Source organism: Helianthus annuus, chromosome 5 (genome assembly GCF_002127325.2).
Source record: "Helianthus annuus cultivar XRQ/B chromosome 5, HanXRQr2.0-SUNRISE, whole genome shotgun sequence".
Lineage (NCBI taxonomy): Eukaryota > Viridiplantae > Streptophyta > Magnoliopsida > Asterales > Asteraceae > Helianthus > Helianthus annuus.
Genome location: NC_035437.2, coordinates 4,234,031 through 4,254,455, shown reverse-complemented (window position 1 = coordinate 4,254,455; position 20,425 = coordinate 4,234,031). Strand labels below are relative to the sequence as shown.

General features: G+C 40.5%; 1 protein-coding gene across 1 annotated transcript; it reads left to right on the top strand.

Moving 5' to 3' along the window:
* Positions 1-6,189: 6,189 nt before the first annotated feature.
* Positions 6,190-6,966, top strand: LOC110942513. The gene has a single exon (XM_022184289.1). It carries the CDS (start codon positions 6,190-6,192, stop codon positions 6,964-6,966), a length of 777 nt encoding a protein of 258 aa, XP_022039981.1.
* Positions 6,967-20,425: the final 13,459 nt, after the last annotated feature.

Here is a 20,425-nt window from a genome sequence, read left to right as displayed (position 1 = left end):
TGCGTCTCCTGCCCAGACGTGAACCCTGCACACACAGCTTATAACTTGTACCAAGCCCATTATTGTGAACATGTGACAAAACATAAAACATGATGAGTTATAAGTATAAACTATAAACGTAACAAATATAAAAGTGAAATAAGATGTATTATTTTTAACATTTAGTAAAGGCTTTTAAACCAAGAACACTGAGAGAAGCATATGCAGTAACCAAACAGCAAGAAACTGTGTATAATACACTGTTTGGGTCTAGTAGTCAAAAGAAACATGTTTACAATTCCTATAATGCTCATAAGTACAATAACACTGGGCTGAAACCACCTCCTACTATGAATGCCAATACACCATCCCTATTACCAACACCCTTGAATGCTTAACCTGTTAAGACTACAAGAAGACTTACCACTAAAGAAATGGCTGAGAAGAGAGAAAAGGGAGAGTGTTTTTGGTGTAAGGAGAAGTTCACTCCTGCTCATAATTGTAGGAACAAAAGTTGTACAATTTAGAGTTGGTTGATGAGGAAGAGGTGACAGATCAGGAACAAATGACAGTGGATGAGGAACAATTGATGGAAGGGGAACCTCATATTTCTATACATGCAATCACAGGCATACCCTCTTATTCAACTATGAAGATTAATGGGTCAGTGGGCACTAGAAGGCTGAGTATTTTGGTGGATTCTGGTCCACTCATAATTTCATTGATACAAAGGTAATAAGTAGACTACAATGTCCTTTACAACCTATGAAGCCTATGAAGGTTACTGTTGCTAATGGTAATCAATTGGAGTGTGGGCAGAAGTGTTGTCACTTTAAATGGATGATGCAAGGAGTGTGGTTTAATGCAGAAGTGTTGGTATTGCCCCTGGAAAATTATGATATGGTTTTAGGAGTGCAGTGGTTGGCCACATTAGGGAATATTAATTGGAACTTTGCTGATATGACCATGCAGTTTAAAGTGTAAGGGAAAACTTATACATTGAAGGGTATTGAAACAAATGGTATGAGTTTATGTTCTGCCGAGAAGATGCATATTTTGGTGAACCAAGGTGCAGGGGTAGTTCAATCACAGATGTTTGGTCTGCAGTTGTTGCAGACTAAAGTGCAGGATGTGTTTGGGTCTACAGTATTGGATCCAGTGTTCAGCAAAGAATTACAAGCATTATTGGAAGAATATAGTGACGTGTTTCAAGTTCCAAACGCATTACCTCCTAGAAGGCAGTATGATTATAAGATAAATTTGAATAATGAAAACAAACCAATCAATTTGAGGTCCTATAGATATCAGTCTGTGCAAAAGGATGTGATTGAGAAGATGACTCAAGAATTGCTAGAAATAGAAGTAATAAGAAGTAGCCAAAGTTCTTTTGCAGCTCCGGTTGTGTTGGTTAAGAAAAAAGATGGATCCTGGAGGATGTGTATGGATTACAGGCAACTCAATGAAGCAACAGTAAAAAATAGATTCCCTATTTCTCTAATTGATGAACTGTTGGAAGAGTTGGGGGGAGCTATTGTGTTTTCTAAACTGGACCTCAGATCAGGTTACCATCAGATAAGAATGCATGAGCCTGACATACACAAAACAGCTTTCAGAACACATCAAGGGCTGTTCGAATTTCTGGTCATGCCCTTTGGCCTTACAAAAGCCCTAGCCACTTTTCAAGCATTGATGAAATGCACTTTTAAAGATTTCTTGAGGAAATTTATCTTAGTGTTCTTTGATGATATTCTAGTTTATAGCAGTGGTTTGAAACAGCACTTAGATCATTTACAACAGGTCTTGGAAACCTTGAGACAAGGTCAATTATATGCTAAGAAGTCTAAGTGCATGTTTGGTGGGCAGAAGGTAGAATACTTGGGGCATGTAATCACCAAGGAGGGGGTATCAACTGATCCTTCAAAGATTGAGGCAGTAGTTCATTGGCCTAAGCCTGAAAATGTGAAACAATTGAGAGGGTTTTTGGGCTTATCTGGTTATTACAGGAAGTTTATCAAGGGGTTTGGGGTTATAGCTAAACCTTTAACTGAATTGCTCAAAAAGGATGGGTTCAGATGGAATGAAAGTGCTCAGGACTCTTTTATCCAACTTAAACAAGCATTGAGTTCAGCACCTGTATTGGCATTGCCTGATCTATCTCAGCAGTTTATAGTGGAGACAGATGCATCTTCATTGGGTATTGGGGCAGTTCTCATGCAAAACAACCATCCTTTAGCATTTATCAGCAAGGCCTTGTCTCCAAAGCAACAAACTTGGTCAGTTTATGACAAAGAATTGTTAGCAATTCTGCTAGCAGTTAAACAGTGGCATTATTACTTGATCACTGGTCATTTTATCATAAAAACTGATCATAAGAGCTTGAAACATCTGTTGGATCAAAAGATTACTACTCTTCTACAGCACTATTGGATGGTGAAATTGATGAATTATGATTTTGAGATACAATATAGAAAAGGGGTTGAAAATGTAGTGGTTGATGCTCTTTCAAGATTACAAAGCTCTTCCCTTTTCACTTTGGCAGTATCATCTTTTGATCCTTTATTACTGTCAAAGATAAAAGCTTCATGGGAAACAGATGTTAATGTGCAAACACTGATTCAGCAGTTGAAGAAGGCAGTGGTTGTGGGTCAGTTCTCTTGGGAGGCGGATTTGTTAAAAAGGAAGGGGAAGTTAGTAGTTGGAAATGATGCTCAGTTGAGGAAAGAACTGTTACAATGGTGTCATGGGTCAACTGTAGGAGGTCATTCAGGGGTTCAAGCCATTTGTCAGAAGTTGAAAGGGTTATTTTATTGGAGGGGCCAGTCTAAAGATGTGAGAGGGTTCATAAGGCAATGTCACGTCTGTCAACAGGCCAAATATGAGACCGTGGCTTCTCCTGGACTGATTCAGCCATTGCCTATTCCTACTTGTGTGTTTTCGGACATAAGTATGGATTTCATTACTGGCCTACCCTTGTCAAAGGGTAAAAATGTAATTTTTGTGGTGGTAGATAGGCTTACTAAGTATGCTCATTTCATGGGCCTAACCCATCCTATTTCTGCAAGTTCTATGGCTCGGTGCTTTATTGATCATGTCTATAAATTGCATGGATGGCCTACAACTATAGTATTAGACAGAGATGCAGTTTTTTTTAGTACGTTTTGGCAGGAGTTTACAAGACTGCAAGGAATTGAGTTGGCAATGTCAATTGCATACCATCCTCAAACAGATGGCCAAACAGAGGTGGTAAATAGGTGTTTGGAAACTTATCTTAGGTGTATGATCTTACACTATGGGAAGTCTTGGGCTCATTGGTTGTCTTTGGCTGAATGGTGGTACAACACTAATTACCACACTTCTATAAAAACCACTCCATTTCAGGCTTTATATGGGTTTGCTCCTCCTTTGCATGTACCTTATATACATAGGGATACTAAAGTTGCAAGTTTGGATGAGGAGATGTGCTCTAGAGAAGAAGTTATATCAATGCTGAGGTCTACACTGTTGATGGCTCAAAACAGATTAAAGCAACAGGCCAATAAGCATGGAAGTGATAGAATGTTTAAAGAAGGTGATTGGGTATATTTGAAACTCGGGCCTTATGTTCAGACGTCTTTGAGAATGGCAACATTTAATAAGTTTTCTCCAAAGTATTATGGACCTTATTTGATCATAAAAAGAATTGGAGAAGTTACTTACCAGTTGGATTTGCCTCAGGAATCACAATTGCATCCAGTCTTCCATGTATCACTTCTCAAACAGGCTAATGGTCCACCAACCACTGTTGTTCCGATCCCAACAATAGCTAGGTTCTTGTATCAACAAGCAAAAGTATTGGATCATCGTTTGATAAGGAAAGGAAGGAAAGGGGTACATCAGGTTTTAATTCAGTGGGAAGGATTGTCAGTAGTTGAGGCTACGTGGGAGAATAGACATGATTTACAACTGCGGTTCCCTGATTTCCAGTTCTAGCAGTGGTTGAGGCTTGTTAGTGGTTGTACGTATCAATGGTTGTGTCTTATCAGCGGGAGAGGTCTATCAGTGGTTGAGGCTTATCAGTAGTTAAGTCTTACCAGTAGTTAAGGACTATCAGTAGTTGTGGTTTAACAGTGGTTTGGTTATGGTAACCTTGAGGACAAGGTTTGATTGAAGGGGGGGGGGTATTGATATGTGTAGTTAATAGTTCAGGGGGGTCTTTTATAAACAATAATAGTATAGGGTCGTATTGTAAATGTTGTATTGAGTTAGTTGAGTTTGGCAGTTATAATAACAGAAAGGCTAACAATCAGTGGTTAGCTTGGTTTTGGAAAATCTTCTTCTCTTTTAGTTTCTTTCTACAATTGAGCTCTATCAGATATCTCTTAAGTTATATATCTCTTAAGTTATATATCTCTTAAGCTACTCATATTCCACAATGAAATTAAAAAATAACTAAATGTTAACCAGGTTTCATATTTTTTTCAATTTAAGTCACTTAGTTTAACTTTTTCTTAAAATAATCAACGGATTGGAAATATACTGAAACCTAAGTGGTTTGTAGTTAAAAAAGGTTCGAGTAGTTTGTAGTTGTTTAAACTTCAATCATTTATTTTAACCTAAAAAAATGTTGAGGTTGTAAATGAGTTTAAAAAAAAATATGTAAAATGCAACGTAGACAAATACATAAATGAATTTAAAGGTTAGAATCAAATAAAAAGTCTCCTAAAAAAAGTCGTAAGAAGGGTTTCAAACGTACTCCGATTGACCTAATTCAAGCAGCATTAGAAGTGTGTCATCGAAGTCTACGACATGAGATTTTAGGTTTTTGCTTTTGGATTTATAGCTTGTAGATTTTAGAATTTTTGTTTATATCATTATGTCTTTTTATTTAACATTCTGTCTTTTCTATATATGCGTCATTGTGTCTTTTTTTTTTTTTTGCCACTCATTGTGTCTTTTTTTCCTCGATATTGTTTAGAAAGGTCTGCAAATGATCAAAGCGTGTTAAGAAATATATATTAAGTGTATCTGAAAAAATAATAAAAAACGTGTTTAAAAAACAACATTTAAAGTGTAAAGAAGTGAGAATAAACCTTGAAACCCTAGTTTAGTAAAATCTGAACCCTAATTCTCTCTCTAGCTATGGCGACCTCTTCTCTTCTTGAAACCCTAGTTTCTTCAGCGTGATTCTTCAAGATCAGATCACAGATTAGAGGTTCTAACGTCTAATTCTCAATCTGGTTTGCGGAATTCTTTGATTGTCGGCTAGGGTTTTCTGTTTTATTTAAAATCACCGCCTCCACTCCTGATTCGAGCATATTGGATTAATTTGTTGGTCGATCAGCCGAGATTTATCAGTTTTTCTGTCCGATTTGTAAGATTCATGGGTTAGGGAATCAGCTAGTTTAGGGTTTCGGTTTTCTTTTTGTTCGTTGTCATCTGGTTCGTGTGGTTTCTTGGGGCTTGCGTTATTTTTTCGTGGGGTTATAGAGAGTTGTTAACTTTGTAATGGATGATCGAATGAAATCTGGTGGAAGGCCGCCGTTGACGTTTAAACAGATAGCCGATCGAATTCTGGATGTTGATGGTAATACTGTGTAGCCAAGACGTGGTATAAACATCATTGATGAACTCACAAAGGTCACCTTACCGGTTCAATTGGATAATCTGGGTTCATCATCAACAGGTGTCGAGGGAGTGGAATTGTCGGCCGATCAGGGGAGGTTTGCGAAACCGCCTGTTGAACGATCGGAACATTGTTGGGATTATCCCAATATGGGATATTCGCCTTTATCAGATCTGGATGGAATGAATGTGTCGGATGCCCAAGGAAAATCACGAAATACGTGGGTTGCAAATCCTACATCATTTGCTAACATTGTTAAGAACGCCAAGGAGAATACTAAGGTGAATTTCAGGGCGATGGAATCTACCGAAACAGATGAGGGTGCTGATGTTGTAATTCCGTTGACATCGGTTCAACAAGTCAATGATAGGTATGCTAACACTTTGTATGGATATTTTCTGGGTAAACGGTTGGCTTTTCCTGTGGTCGATTATTTTGCTAAAAACAACTGGGTTAAATATGGTCTGTCACTGCTAATGATGAATGCAAACGGGTTCTTTTTCTTTAAGTTTAGTACTAAGGAAGGGATGAATCGAATGTTAGAGGATGGGCCTTGGTTGATTTGAAATGTACCGACAATCTTGAGGGAATGGTCGGCTACTTTAAAGATGGAAAAAGAGGATATTAAAGTAGTTCCAGTTTGGGTTAAGATGCATGATGTGCCGTTAGCGGCATTTACCGAGGATGGTCTTAGCTTGGTTGCTTCTAAGATTGGGAATCCTAAGATGTTGGATTCGTATACTGCCACGATATGTGCTGAGTCTTGGGGAAGAAGCAGCTATGCTAGAGCGCTTATTGAGGTTCAGGCAGAGGCTGAGTTAAAAAAGAGTGTTACTGTTGCAATTCCATCCTTGGATGGTAATGGTTATTCAAAGGTAAAGGTCAAAATTGAGTATGATTGGGAGCCTATGAGGTGCTCCTCTTGCTGTGTGTTTGGTCATGACGATTGCTCATGCCCAAAGAACCCTCAGGTTACTTCAAGTGGGGATTCTGGAAAGAATAATGATGATTTTCAGAATGTGGGTACTAAGAAAAAGAAAGTTAATAATCAAGGCCTCCATATGAAAAATCAGAAGCCGAAGGTAGTGTACAGGCTAGTTGTCAAACCTAAACCAAAATCGTCCTTAAGGAGTCTGGTGAATAACCAAGTTTCAACATCAAACCCGTTTGACATTCTTAAGGACGATGATGGTAATCAGGGAGGTAGTACTGTGGGTCGAGTGGAGAAGAAAGTTGCGCAGACTAGAAGTAACAAGCAGGATTCGGATGAGGACGAGGTCGTTGAAGTCTATAATGAAACTAGTGAATTTATGACCTCAGGTACACATTCGTCATCTTCGAAAGCAAAGGCTAGCACCTCTTCTACAAAATTCTCCAATGGATAGATCTTTTTTGGTTCATGCGAAGGGGTTGCCGGTTTCTGGCAATTTCATTTTTGATGATGGCGGATGAGGACTTTATTTTTGTTTTTTTTTTTTGTATTGTTTCGTCTACTGATGTATAGTAGGCTAGGTTATGGGGTGTCATAGTTTTCCTTGGTTTTTTGTTTTACATATATGGGGCATGTCCTATATATGAACTAGTGTGGAACACATCCTCACTACTTGTACTTATTTGCGGTTGTTTTAATAGAATCACCAGGGTAACCCTTTACCCAAAAAAAGTGAGAATAATAAGGAGGATAGAAGAAACAAAATTTCTTCTTATGAGTATTCATTATAGACCACTCAAAACAATACTGGTAGTTATAAAGAACTCTTTCTTTTTTAAATTTCTTTTCTAGTGTTTTGTTTTGTTTTGGGAATATTTCATATTGAAGAGGTATGGTCCTAATTCCATGCACACATGACAAGAACCACACCACTTTTCCCGTCCAACATGGCGCCTACATCAGCAAGTAAATCCAGAAGCTTCTAGAAGCTTCTGGAAGATGTCAAGGTGGCACCGAAGATGCTCCTCCAGACAAGAAGGACAACACGTGTCACCAATGTCCAGACGCCATGTGGACCTGCAACACTACCTGGGGGCAGATCGACAGCTGTAGTACCAGTCCTCCTACATGGACCAACGAAGGCGCGCCACGTGTACCACTATCCTGACCACAGCAGAGGAGACCAAGAGGATATTCCCCTTGGTCGGACAACTGGCGCCCGATAGCAGCTGGCAAGGTCGCTCCCCCCTCCTTCACCCTCCGGCTATAAATAGGACCCTTCATCATTCAGGTTATCCATTATGTTCTTCTCACTTTTCACCTACAACACACACTATTTCTTCCTCAGAGCAGTACTTATTCTCACGCCGGAGCCCGGTTAAGAGGGAAACCCCCATATTCCCCTCTTAACGAGCTAACGGTGTTACTGTTTTGCAGGACCTCAGTCTTAAGCGAGTAGAGAATGAGATTGAACCCATATAAGAGACGACCTAGCTAGTTAACCTTCGGTGTTAACCAGTGTTTCATCATTGGCGCCCACCGTGGGGCTCGAACCCACGACCACAAGGTTAAGAGCAGAAGGAATGGGAGGTTGTTTGTGAACGAACCAACAAGGAGATGCAAACCCAGCGTGATACTATTGTCAGATTGTCGGGAGAGAAGGCTAAAATAAGCGATGAGGCTGAACAAGAGCGTGCTGCGCACCAAAAGAGAGAAAGTGAATATCTCCAACGGATTGCTCAGTTGCAACAGCTTATTACCGAAAAATCTGCGGAAGTCCGGGCTTCCGAGATTATAGCGGAGGAAGCTAATGCCGACAGCAAGTGGTTGCTTGCGCGCGGCGTTCCGTTGGTATGTTTTTCTTTGCGTCTCTTGTTTACCTTGCTTTTTTTTTTGTTTTGTATGCTCATTCTATTTCTTCCAGATGGCTGATCGTATCGTGAGGTCTGAGGAGTTAGCTACGTATATGTATGAACTTGGTGAAGCTGCGTATGATCATGGTCGTAAAGACGGTTATGCCGAAGGAAGATCAGCTGCTGAGGCGAAGGAAGCATTGAAGAGCTTTGACTTATATAAAACTGATTGTGCTGCTCGTTATGCTGAGAAGTGGCAGGAGTTCGAATCTCTCGATTTCGCCATTGTCAAGGCTGATGGAAAATTTTCTCGAAAACTTGACGGAGTCGCGTTGCTGAAGAAAGCTCTTGGTGATGAAGACCATGAAGCTGGGGGTGCTGGTACTAGTCACCAAGATTGAAGGTTTCCGGCTTGCATGCCGTGTATAGGCCTGATGGCCTTGTAATCGTTCGACAATTCCTTTGAACAATTTACCTGTCTTTTATGCTTTGCGAACAATTTATTTTCGGTTGTTATGTTTGTTGGTATTTTAATTCACTTGGTATCCAAATTAGCATAAATATACCCAGAATTAGCATAAATACACCAAGTGTATCAAAATACCAACAAACATAACAACCGAAAATAAATTGTTCACAAAGCATAAAAGACGGGTAAATTATTCAAAGGAATTGTCGAACGATTACAAGGCCATCAGGCCTATACGCGGCATGCAAGCCGGAAACCTTCAATCCTTGTGACTAGTACCAGCACCCCCAGCTTGATGGTCTTCATCACCAAGAGCTTTCTTCAGCAACGCGACTCCGTCAGGTTTTCGAGATAATTTTCCAGCAGCCTTGACAATGGCAAAATCGAGAGACTGGAACTCCTGCTGTTTCTCAGCATAACGAGCAGCACAGTCAGTTTTATATAAGTTAAAGCTCTTCAATGCTTCCTTCGCCTCAGCAGCTGATCTTCCTTCGGCATAACCGTCTTTACGACCATGATCTTACGCAGCTTCACCAAGTTCATACATATACGTAGCTAACTCCTCAGACCTCACGATACGATCAGCAATCTGGAAGAAATAGAACGAGCATACAAAATAAAAAACAAAGCAAGGTAAACAAGAGACGCAAAGGAAAACATACCAACGGAACGCCGTGCGCAAGCAACCACTTGTTGTCAACATTAGCTTCCTCCGCTATAATCTCTGAAGCCCGAACTTCCGCAGATTTTTCGGTAACAAGCTGTTGCAACTGAGCAATCCGTTGGAGATATTCACTTTCTCTCTTTTGGTGCGCAGTACGCTCTTGTTCAGCCTCATCGCTTATTTTAGTCTTCTCTCCCGACAATCTGACAATAGTATCACGCTGGGTTTGCATCTCCTTGTTGGTTCATTCATAAGCAACCTCCCATTCCTTCTGCTTGTTAGTGTTAAACTGCTTTTCCTTAGCAAGTTTCTCCTCCGCGTCAGCAACCCTCCACGCCAAACCTTTTTTCTCAGCATTGAATTTTTCTCTCTTTTTAGCAAACGCCTTCTTCGCGGCCTCAAATTCCAACGTATCCTCCCCCATCAACTGCCATTCCCGAGCAATCTCTTAGGAGGTAGCGAAAAAGTTGACCCTAGGATGGATATGATCATCCAAGAGATCCATCCGATTGTGTCTCTTCCGAAACAATCTCTCAGCAGGGGGGAGAGATAAGGAAAAGAACTCACGGCAGTTAACAAGATCGGTCATCCGAGAGCCATTAGTTAAGTTCCATCGGGGGGCATGTGGGAGATCAGCGCAGGCAGGATTGTGGGTATCCCAGGACTCACCCTGAACATGTTCATATTCTGGACTATGGTGAGTCCCAGAAGCACCTCCCTCTCCAGAGCCCCGGACAACCATGGTGTAAATGGTGTGGTGGGGAGTAGTCTCGCTCGATTCCACTTCAACATCAACACCTCCACCACGACCACCATCACCACCATCCCCACCATCGCCACCATCACCACCCTCCCCAACTTGCTCAACCTTTACATCATCTTCCTTCCTTTTTCCTGGATCAGCATGCAGACGAGATAGACCAAAGATTCTAGAAGGTGGAGAAGTAGGAGGAGTAATCTTGAAAATATCGACCTTAGGAGCACTCTTACCTGATTTAACACCTGCTACAAGGCAAGCACGATAGTCAAAAGCAGTAAAGAAAGGCAAAGAAAAAGACGTATACAAACGGAAAAACTGTACCTCGGGAACCAGAAGCTGACTTATATATCTTCTCAAAGAGGTTACGAGGTTTCGCGCTAAAAACACCCAAGTCAACCTCCGACTCAGAAGGTGCAGCAGTAGTCTCCTTCTGAGACCTGGATTTTTTCTCCGCAAGAGCAGCAGTAGCCTGTTCGTCAAGTTCTTTCTTCTTGTCTTCCAAAGCTTTCTTCTTTTTCACTATTTCTGTCAACGTGGCATCATCATCTGGATCACGTTCAGCACGCTTATCTCCTGCGTCTAAACCAGAGAGCGTGTCAGAAACGACAAAATAGTCCAGAAGGGAGAAGTTAGAAGGTTGCTTACGAGGTGCCCCAGCCACAGGTTCCTCAAACTTCTTCTTCTTCTCAGACGTATCTACTTTTTTCTTCTTCCTGGTTTCAAGTTGTTCAGCAGCATCAGTAGGAACATCAACATCGTCACCAGCAGGCTCATTTACAGGCTCGTTGACAGCCCCTTGTGATGGACCTGCACGCGAGAACGAGGGATTAGACCTTCACGCGATCTATCAGAACCCTCACTCGAAAGGACGATAACCTCCTCTCGAGTAGGACTAAGTACATCGTCAAGATCATCCCCACCATCGTCACCTAAAACGGTGTTAGCATAAGTAGCAAGGCTTTCACTGGTAGGGTGCAAGAAGCGATCTCTTATCTGATCCAACCACACAGGCCTCCATTTGGGCAAATATGCAACGACCATAGCACCACCGGCTTTAGGATCAAGGACGTTTATTAAGCTATACTCAACTGTAAAATACAACAACATGAGGAGACGCATGACAAATTAAGAAAGAGTATAACAATAAATTAGCAACAGTAATACCTTTCCCTTGGTAGCCATAGACAGGGACACCCCTAGGCTTCTGGGGTGCCCATAACATACTCATCCCGACTGCCACCAGTACCCTCTCCTCAAGTTGAGTGATAGAAGTAACCTTCCAAGTCAACACTTTGTACCACTCTTGCTAAGCAAAATCTATGGACACATTCACACGAGGAATTCTTTCACTCTCTTCACGATAATGCATATCAATGGGAATGACCCCACGGTGAATGTAGAAGAACTTCTGCTTCCAGTCATGAAGACTCTTTGGTGGGTTAGTACTGCAAGGACTAACCCCACCGGATCGGGAGTTGAAGGAGTAGAAACCACCAGTATAACTCACGAAAAAAAACACATTAAACATCTCGAAAGTTGGTTCAATACGATTGGCCCTACATATGAATTCAAAGTGAGTAATCCGGGGTAACCCTAGGGCGTTAATCTGCGAAATGTATAAGCCATAGTTTGTCAAAACCTCTCCGGTGAACTTCGTCATAGGAAGACGAAAGTTACCTTCCTGGAAGTAAGCAGCATATAACACTATGTACCCCGGTGGAGCATCCAAGGCGGTAGAATTAGGGGTTGGAAACTGGGCACCCCACTCTGATCGAAAACCCATATCAGGAACAAGATTTTGGAATTCTTCCTCCTTCCAATTAATCTTCGCACGATCCGGACCAGGGGGATTCCGGGGTCGGTATTTCCTTTTCCTCAAAGGATTCGCTCCAGTAGACATGATTAAGAAAGAAAAAAGACTTGGAGATAAAAGAAAGGAGAGATATGGAGAAGAAGATGAGAAGAAAAGAGACTTTGAATTTCAAAAAGTGAAAAAAGAGTAGAAACCGCCAGCTATTTATACCCATCTCATTTAATGCGATGGGTAGTGGATCGTCAGGAAGACAGACGGTCAGCTAATGGGGAGAGGACACGTCAGAAGAGAGATAAACCGTCGCCTTGCTTTTCGGGAAAGTGGGCGGCACACACGTCTGACACCCGGCGAAAAAGTAACTGATGGATCTGAAAAGGCGACTGTTCATCTCCGAAAAGACAACAACATCAGACGGCACATCAGTCATGTCAGTTGTCTTCATCCCAAGAAAAGAAACTTCCTTCAGAAGGAACCGCAAAAAAGAAAGGTCGCCACCATGCGCCGTGCGTCCTCTTGGCTCAACTTTGCAAGGTTGCCATCATGCGCCATGCGCCTTTTTGGCTCAACTTTGCAAGGTTACCATCATGCGCCATGCGCTTTTTTGGCTCAACTTTGCAAGATTTCCATCTTGCGCCATGTGCTATTTTGGCTCAACTTTGCAAGGTTGCCATCATGCGCCATGTGCCATTTTGGCTCAACTTTGCAAGGTTGCCATCATGCGCCATTTTGGCTCACCTTTGCAAGGTTGCCATCATGCGCCATGCGCCATGCACCCTTTTGGCTCAACTTTGCAAGATGACCACCATACGCCGTGCATCCTTTTGGCTCAACTTTGCAAGGTTGTCACCATGCGTCGTGCACCCCTTTGGCTCAACTTTGCAAGGTATCCACCATGCACCGTACGCCATTACTGACTCATCTTCGTAAGGCCATCGTCATGCGCCTTACAAAGGAAAACAACAAAGACAAGTACCCTTATAAGTCCAGAATCCCTCCTAGACGATCAACTCAACTAGAAGGCACACTGGACTGGGGGGACTTGAAGAGGTATGGTCCCAATTCCATGCACACATGGCAAGGACCACATCACCTTTCCCGTCCAACATCGCACCTACATCAGCAAGTAAATCCAGAAGCTTCTAGAAGCTTCTGTAAAATGTCAAGGTGGCACCGAAGATGCTCCTCCAGACAAGAAGGACAACACGTGTCACCAATGTCCAGACACCATGTGGACCTGCAACACTACCTGGGGGCAGACCGACAGCTGCAGTACCAGTCCTCCTACATGGACCAACGAAGGCGCGCCACGTGTACCACTATCCTGACCACAGCAGAGGAGATCAAGAGGATATTCCCCTTGGTCGGACAGTTGGCGCCCGATAGCAGCTGGCAAGGTCGCTCCTCCCTCCTTCACCCTCCGGCTATAAATAGGACCCTTCATCATTCAGGATATCCATTCTGTTCTCCTCACTTTTCACCTACAACACACACTATTTCTTCCTCAGAGCAGTACTTATTCTCACGCCGGAGCCCGGTTAAGAGGGAAACCCCATATTCCCCTCTTAATGAGCTAACGGTGTTACTGTTTTGCAGGACCTCAGTCTTAAGCGAGTAGAGAAGGAGATTGAACCCACATAAGAGACGACCTAACTAGTTAACCTTCGGTGTTAACCAGTGTTTCATCACATATGATCATAAGTTTATTCATTGTTTCACTAAGGTTATTTACGTTTATTTTGTGACACTAAAACCACTTAAGTTTCAACATTGTTTCAATTTTGTGATTCTTTATAAATATTAAATTTTTTGAAGTTAAGTAACATACAAAAATAGAAGATATATGAAACCTTGTTACTATTTGTAATTATCCCTGAGGTAATTATAAAGAAAAAAAGTCACTAGATAATACTAAAGTTTCATAATGTTCTATACTTACTATATAATAAAATAAACCAATGGAAGGACGTTTGTCATTATTCTAGACTATCTACTCTTACTTAATTGTAGATAACTATTATTTAATTTAAATTATTAAATTTAATATATGTTTCAAACATTTAAGAAATTACGGATAAAGTTTTATAAAATATCTTATTATTTATTTATTTATATTATTACTAGGTTAGAAATTAAATCTTAATAATTGAAACAAATATCGAGCATTTTCATAACGAGGGTGGAGGGAACGGTTTTCTTGCTTAACAAATTATTTGTTTATTTAATATATTTAAAATACAAGAAAAATAATAACTACGTTTATCATACTAATAAATTTATCCAAAAACAACCATCCTTTTAAGATGCAACTCACATCCAGATATTTAAATTTTAAAGTTATATAATTTAATAATTACCGATAATTTATACTTATCTAATTAATTTAAATATTATTTTGTAGCTATAGTTTATCTAATTTGCTAATTGCTATATGCCTAATCTAAACATTTCAACAATATTTTTAGAACTAATAAATTAAGATAACTATTATTTAAATAAAACTTAGGTTATTAAATGTATGTTCACGTCGTGAGAAAGTCAATGATACAAATTGTCTTCTAATCGATGGTTTAAATGCTTTCATGTTTATAAACTTGACAAACATCACAAGTTTTGATCATGCTTGACACAAAAAAAATTTCGGATATCAGAAAAGCGTCTTAAAATATCGTTTTATAATTGTTAAATCTCCGTTATTAACTATTTGATTTTTTTATTTACTTAACCCGTGTAATACACGGGGTTACAACCTAGTCTATACTATATAATAAAAGAAACCTGTTTTGGGACACTTGTCATTCTCTCATTTAATTGATTAAAATTAGAGTAAACTGCCATTTTGGTCCCTGTGGTTTGGCCAGTTTTGCCACTTTAGTCCAAATCTCAAACTTATTACATCTGGGTCCCTGTGGTTTGCATTTTGTTGCCATTTTAGTCCAAAATTCAAAAACCCTATTTTTTTTACTGTTACAACCTCCTATTTTGTCCTTTAGTGCAGGGGCATTTTGGTTATTTTTTAAATTTCATTTGTTTTAGTTTTTTTTAATATATATTGAGGATGATGATGTTGGGGATGATGATGATCATAATCAGTTCTCTCTCTCTTCTCTCTCTCTCTCTATAGTACCACAACCGCCACCTCCTCCCTCTCTCTCTTCTCTCTCTCTATAGCACCACCACCACCACCGCCACCTCCACCCCCTTCCCACCACCACCACTGTGAACTCCACCACCGACACCACTGAAACCCTAAAGCGCCACCACCGCTGTCACCATCAAAGCCGATACTGAAACCCTAAACCGCCGGAAGTTTAGTAGATCTGGAACCTTCTATGTTCGATCTACGACGGTGTAGCAAAAGTATTGTTGAAAACCAGGTAAATAATCTGCTTTTACAGTGTGGTCAGAGACGGTGGTGGTGGAGGGTTTACGGTGACGGTGGTGGAGGGGAGACGGTGGTGGAGGGGAGACGGTGGTGGAGGGGAGACGGTGGTGGAGGGTGTACGGTGGTGGAGGGGAGACGGATGATGATCTGTGATTTTGTGATGGATGATGATCTGTGATTTTGTTAGTTTTAAGGGATCCAGATGATGGATGATGATATGTTAGTTCCTTTTATTCACATCGAGATGATCTGTGAACCTCCTATTTTGTCCTTTAGTGCAGGGGCATTTTGGTCATTTTTTAAATTTCATTTGTTTTAGTTTTTTTAATATATATTGAGGATGATGATGTTGGGGATGACGATGATCATAATCAGTTCTCTATCTCTTCTCTCTCTCTCTATAGCACCACAACCGCCACCTCCTCCCTCTCTCTCTCTCTCTTCTCTCTCTCTATAGCACCACCGCCACCTCCACCCCCTTCCCACCACCACCACTGTGAACTCCACCACCGACACCACTGAAACCCTAAAGCGCCACCACCGTTGTCACCATTAAAGCCGATACTGAAACCCTAAACCGCCGGAAGTTTAGCAGATCTGGAACCTTCTATGTTCGATCTACGACGGTGTAGCAAAAGTATTGTTGAAAACCAGGTAAATAATCTGCTTTTACAGTGTGGTTAGAGACGGTGGTGGTGGAGGGTTTCGGTGACGGTGGTGGAGGGGAGACGGTGGTGGAGGGGTGACGGTGGTGGAGGGGAGACGGTGGTGGAGGGTGTACGGTGGTGGAGGGGAGACGGATGATGATCTGTGATTTTGTGATGGATGATGATCTGTGATTTTATTAGTTTTAAGGGATCGAGATGATGGCTGATGATATGTTAGTTCCTTTTATTCACATCGAGATGATCTGTGATTTTGTTAGTTTTTGTGAAGGATGATGATCTCTGATTTTGTTAGTTCCTTTTATTCACCACGAGGCTGTGATGATTTCAGCTAATCCGAGTCAAAATTGGGTCAACATTTGAGATTTTCCGCAGCTTGGCGTGGCAGAATCGGAGGAGGGCAAGTGCGCTTGCAACCTCTGTTTGCAGCCATGGCGGTTTTGATTTGTTGTTGGAGCCTCGTTTCTTTTTACAAATCGGTTTTTGATTTTCTTGAAGATGATGTTCTTGATTTGCTGGATTTTCTGGGTTTTGATGATGATGTTTGATGATGTTCTTGAAGATACAGATCTGAGCCTCGTTTCTTTTTACAAATCTGTTTTTGATTTTCTTGAAGATGATGTTCTTGATTTTCCGGATTTTCTAGGTTTTGATGATGATGTTCTTGAAGATACAGATCTGAGCCTCGTTTCTTTTTACAAATCGGTTTTTGTTTTGATTTGTTGTTGGAGGTATTTTGATTTTTGTGATGGTTTCTGGTTTTGTTCTGGGTTCTTGATTTTCTTGAAGATGTTGTTCTTGATTTTCTGGATTTTCTGGGTTTTGATGAAGAAGTTTGATGATGTTCTTGAAGATGAATTTATTAATTATTGAAATGTTATAATAAATTAACATGGACCAAAATGCCCCTGCACTAAAGGACAAAATAGGAGGTTGTAACAGTCAAAAAAATGGGGTTTTTGAATTTTGGACTAAAATGGCAACAAAATGCAAACCACAGGGACCCAGATGTAATAAGTTTGAGATTTGGACTAAAGTGGCAAAACTGGCCAAACCACAGGGACCAAAATGGCAGTTTACTCTTAAAATTATTAATAATACTAACAATAAGAGTAAACTACCATTTTGGTCCCTGTGGTTTGGTCAATTTTGCCACTTTAGTCCAAAACTCAAACTTTTTGCATCTGGGTCTGTTGGGATTGAACCCTATCAGAGGAACAGATAATTAAAGCCAAAACCGGATCAGAGCAGTGGATCTTGAATAAGCAGATGTTGATATACAAATCTCTCCCCTTGAAAGTGATTACAACTACTGATGACCTCCTATCTGCTGATCTTGCTAAACTGCTGACCCATAACTGCTGCTCAACTAAAGATCTGATGGAAGACTAAAGTCCTGCTGATTCAATCTACTGCCTTGAGTCAAGCACTGCTGATCCGGACAAGTGCTGCTGGGTTCACAGCAGTAGAAGGTTGCAGCAGCTGTTCTAAAGTCTGTTTTGTAATAGAATGTATTAGCAGTAGTTAACACAAGCAGTGTCTGTATAGATCAGAGGTTAGAGTTTGTTAGGAGGTTAGATGTCACTTTCATGGTGACGTCAGCTAAGATGCTCAGTAGTTTGCAAGTGCCTATAAATAGTTCAGTACTTTGTACTGTTCTATCAGCTCTTTGCATCATTCGTCTTCTTTGCACGAACAAACTACTGAGCTCTGGCTGAGGGGGAGTTTGCAATCATTCATCAATCATTGTAATCGTGTTTGAAATAAATTCAATCTTTCGGTTCATTGTGTAAAGATGTTTGATAAAAGTATTACTCTCGTTTGATTGTATGCAAAGTTTGTGTTCATTATAATTTCCGCTGCACACTCGTCCATTTTCATCTTATTTACAAACATAAAATACAATCAAAATCAAACTCAGATCCAACAATTGGTATCAGAGCTTGGACAGTCAAATTTGATTTAACAATCATTTTGACGTAAATAGTTCAGCTCAAAACAGTTGATACTGATCGTTTGTTCGTCGTTGAAAAACAGAGTAAGGATTAATCACCATTAAAGTTGATTTCTCAGTACCTGTAAAACAACAAGAATGACGTCACAATCTCAGGGCGATAAAAACAACATTGGTTCTCTTTTTAAACCACCTATGCTAAAAAGAAATGAGTACAACATCTGGCAGAGGAGGATGGGTCACATCCTCGCTCAACAAAGCACAGGTTGTTGGAAGTCTGTCATCTTTGGTCCTCATGTTCCTACAGTGCCAAGCGCTGAAGATGCTAAAAAACAAGTTCCAAAACCTGTTGAAAATTATACTGAAACGGATTATCAAAAATTTGAACTAGATGCTAAAGCGTTTAGTATCATAGCATCAGCGCTGCCCAACGAAATATATGCTGGATTGTTACATTGTGACAATGCCAAAGAGTCGTGGGACGCGCTTAAGGAACAGTTTGGAGGTACCGAAGAAGTCATAGAAAACAATAGGGAAATCCTGAACCAACAGTATGAAACATTTTGTCATGTTAAAGGTGAATCACTGACGCAACAATTTGAGCGTTTCAGTTGTCTCATCAGTGAACTGAGGCTTGTTAAAACCACTTTTACAAACTCAACTCAAAACAGCAGGTTCCTCAGGTCACTGCCAGAAAAATGGGACACAATAGCTTTTGTCACCCGAAATTCACCTGAGTTCAAGGATCTGACCTTGACCCAACTCCATGGTCGACTCCTGACCTACGAAAGGGAGTTGAACCTGAAAAGGAAGTTACAAGAGTCAGGGAAAACCGTTGATGATTATTCATTCGGTAACACTGCTCTTCTGGGTCAAGAAGAATCTGGTGTTAGTGGTAAGGATCAGGGTTATGATCACTTCATTGACATAACTGCTGGTGCAAATTTTAACAACCCTGATCCTCACTCTACAGGTTATGCATTCACTGCAAATGAAAACCAGATGCCAGAAAATTTAAGCTTTGAACTCAATGATCTACAGCATTTCGACCCCACTGATCTAGAGGAAATGGACATCCTGCACCAACTGGCCTTGCTAAGTGTTAGAACTAGCAAGTTTTATAAAAGAACAGGGCGAAAATTCCCAGGGTTGCATGGGAATCTAAGGGTTGGGTTGGATAAATCGAAAATCAAGTTTTATAAGTGTAATAGGTTAGGACATTTTGCTAGAGAGTGTAGGAGTCAAACAACTGGTCCCATAATCACTCACCCTAGTTCAAATCCTAGACCTCAAAATCAAAACACTGTGCACTATGCCCAATATGCCTCAGCAGCACATGTGAACACTGCTCACTATGCTGTTGCTCCTGTGCCAGTGCATTATGTCCAAACAGCTGCTCCACAGATCCAATATGTTCAAACCCCTGCTCCCCAGGCACAAGTGCAACCTGCACCACAAACCACTGCTCCAGTAGCAAAACAACCAGATCAACAAAGTTTCTTTACTCAAGAATTTGTTGACTGGAGCAGTATGCCTGAAGACCTCAGTGATGAAAATTTTGCACTCTATGCTTCTAATGTTTCTTCTCATGATGAATTTTGTTTGATGGCATTAGAGTCAATACAGGAGGGGGTTGAATCTGAAGAGGAACAGCTGGCCTCTGAAACAGTGGATGAGGTGATTGAAGAAGTGGTTACTGCTGTGGCAAATGAACTACTATTGGAAGAAAGTTCAAGCACCCTGATTGAACCACTGACAGATCCATGGTCCGAAAAAGAAAAGACAGGTGAGATAGAAGAGAGAGCTGAAGATGAGGAAAATCCTAAATGTGATTGTGCAATGATGGCTGCTGCAAAGGTATCACCTCAAGTTCTTGAAAAACTGTGTTCTGACAATTGCATTATTGCTTTTGCTAACATCAAAGAGGTGAATGAAAACCTTCGCGATAAAATCTTATCTGATGAAGTCATAACTAACTATGTGCCCTCATGGTCTCTATAACTAACTATTTTGGTCCCTAAGTCTAACTCAACCCTTTACCATGGTTAATTATTTGTCACATACAAGGGTATTTTTGTAATTTCTCATCCTCTTTAAATCTAATTTCTATTTCTAACCCCGATTTCAAGAATATCCAAAATCAGATTTTAAAAAAAGTATTGTCCTCAAAATAGAAGAATCAAGAACAAATAGAATAACAGCATAATCAATTCCAACTTGAAAATTGGCTAAAAGATATCAAGAATTTAAATAAACAAACAATAATTTATGATTAAAATCAAGAAACAAGCAAAAAAAAATCAAGAAATTAATACCGAAAAAACTCAAAATAACAAGAAACATAGAAACAACA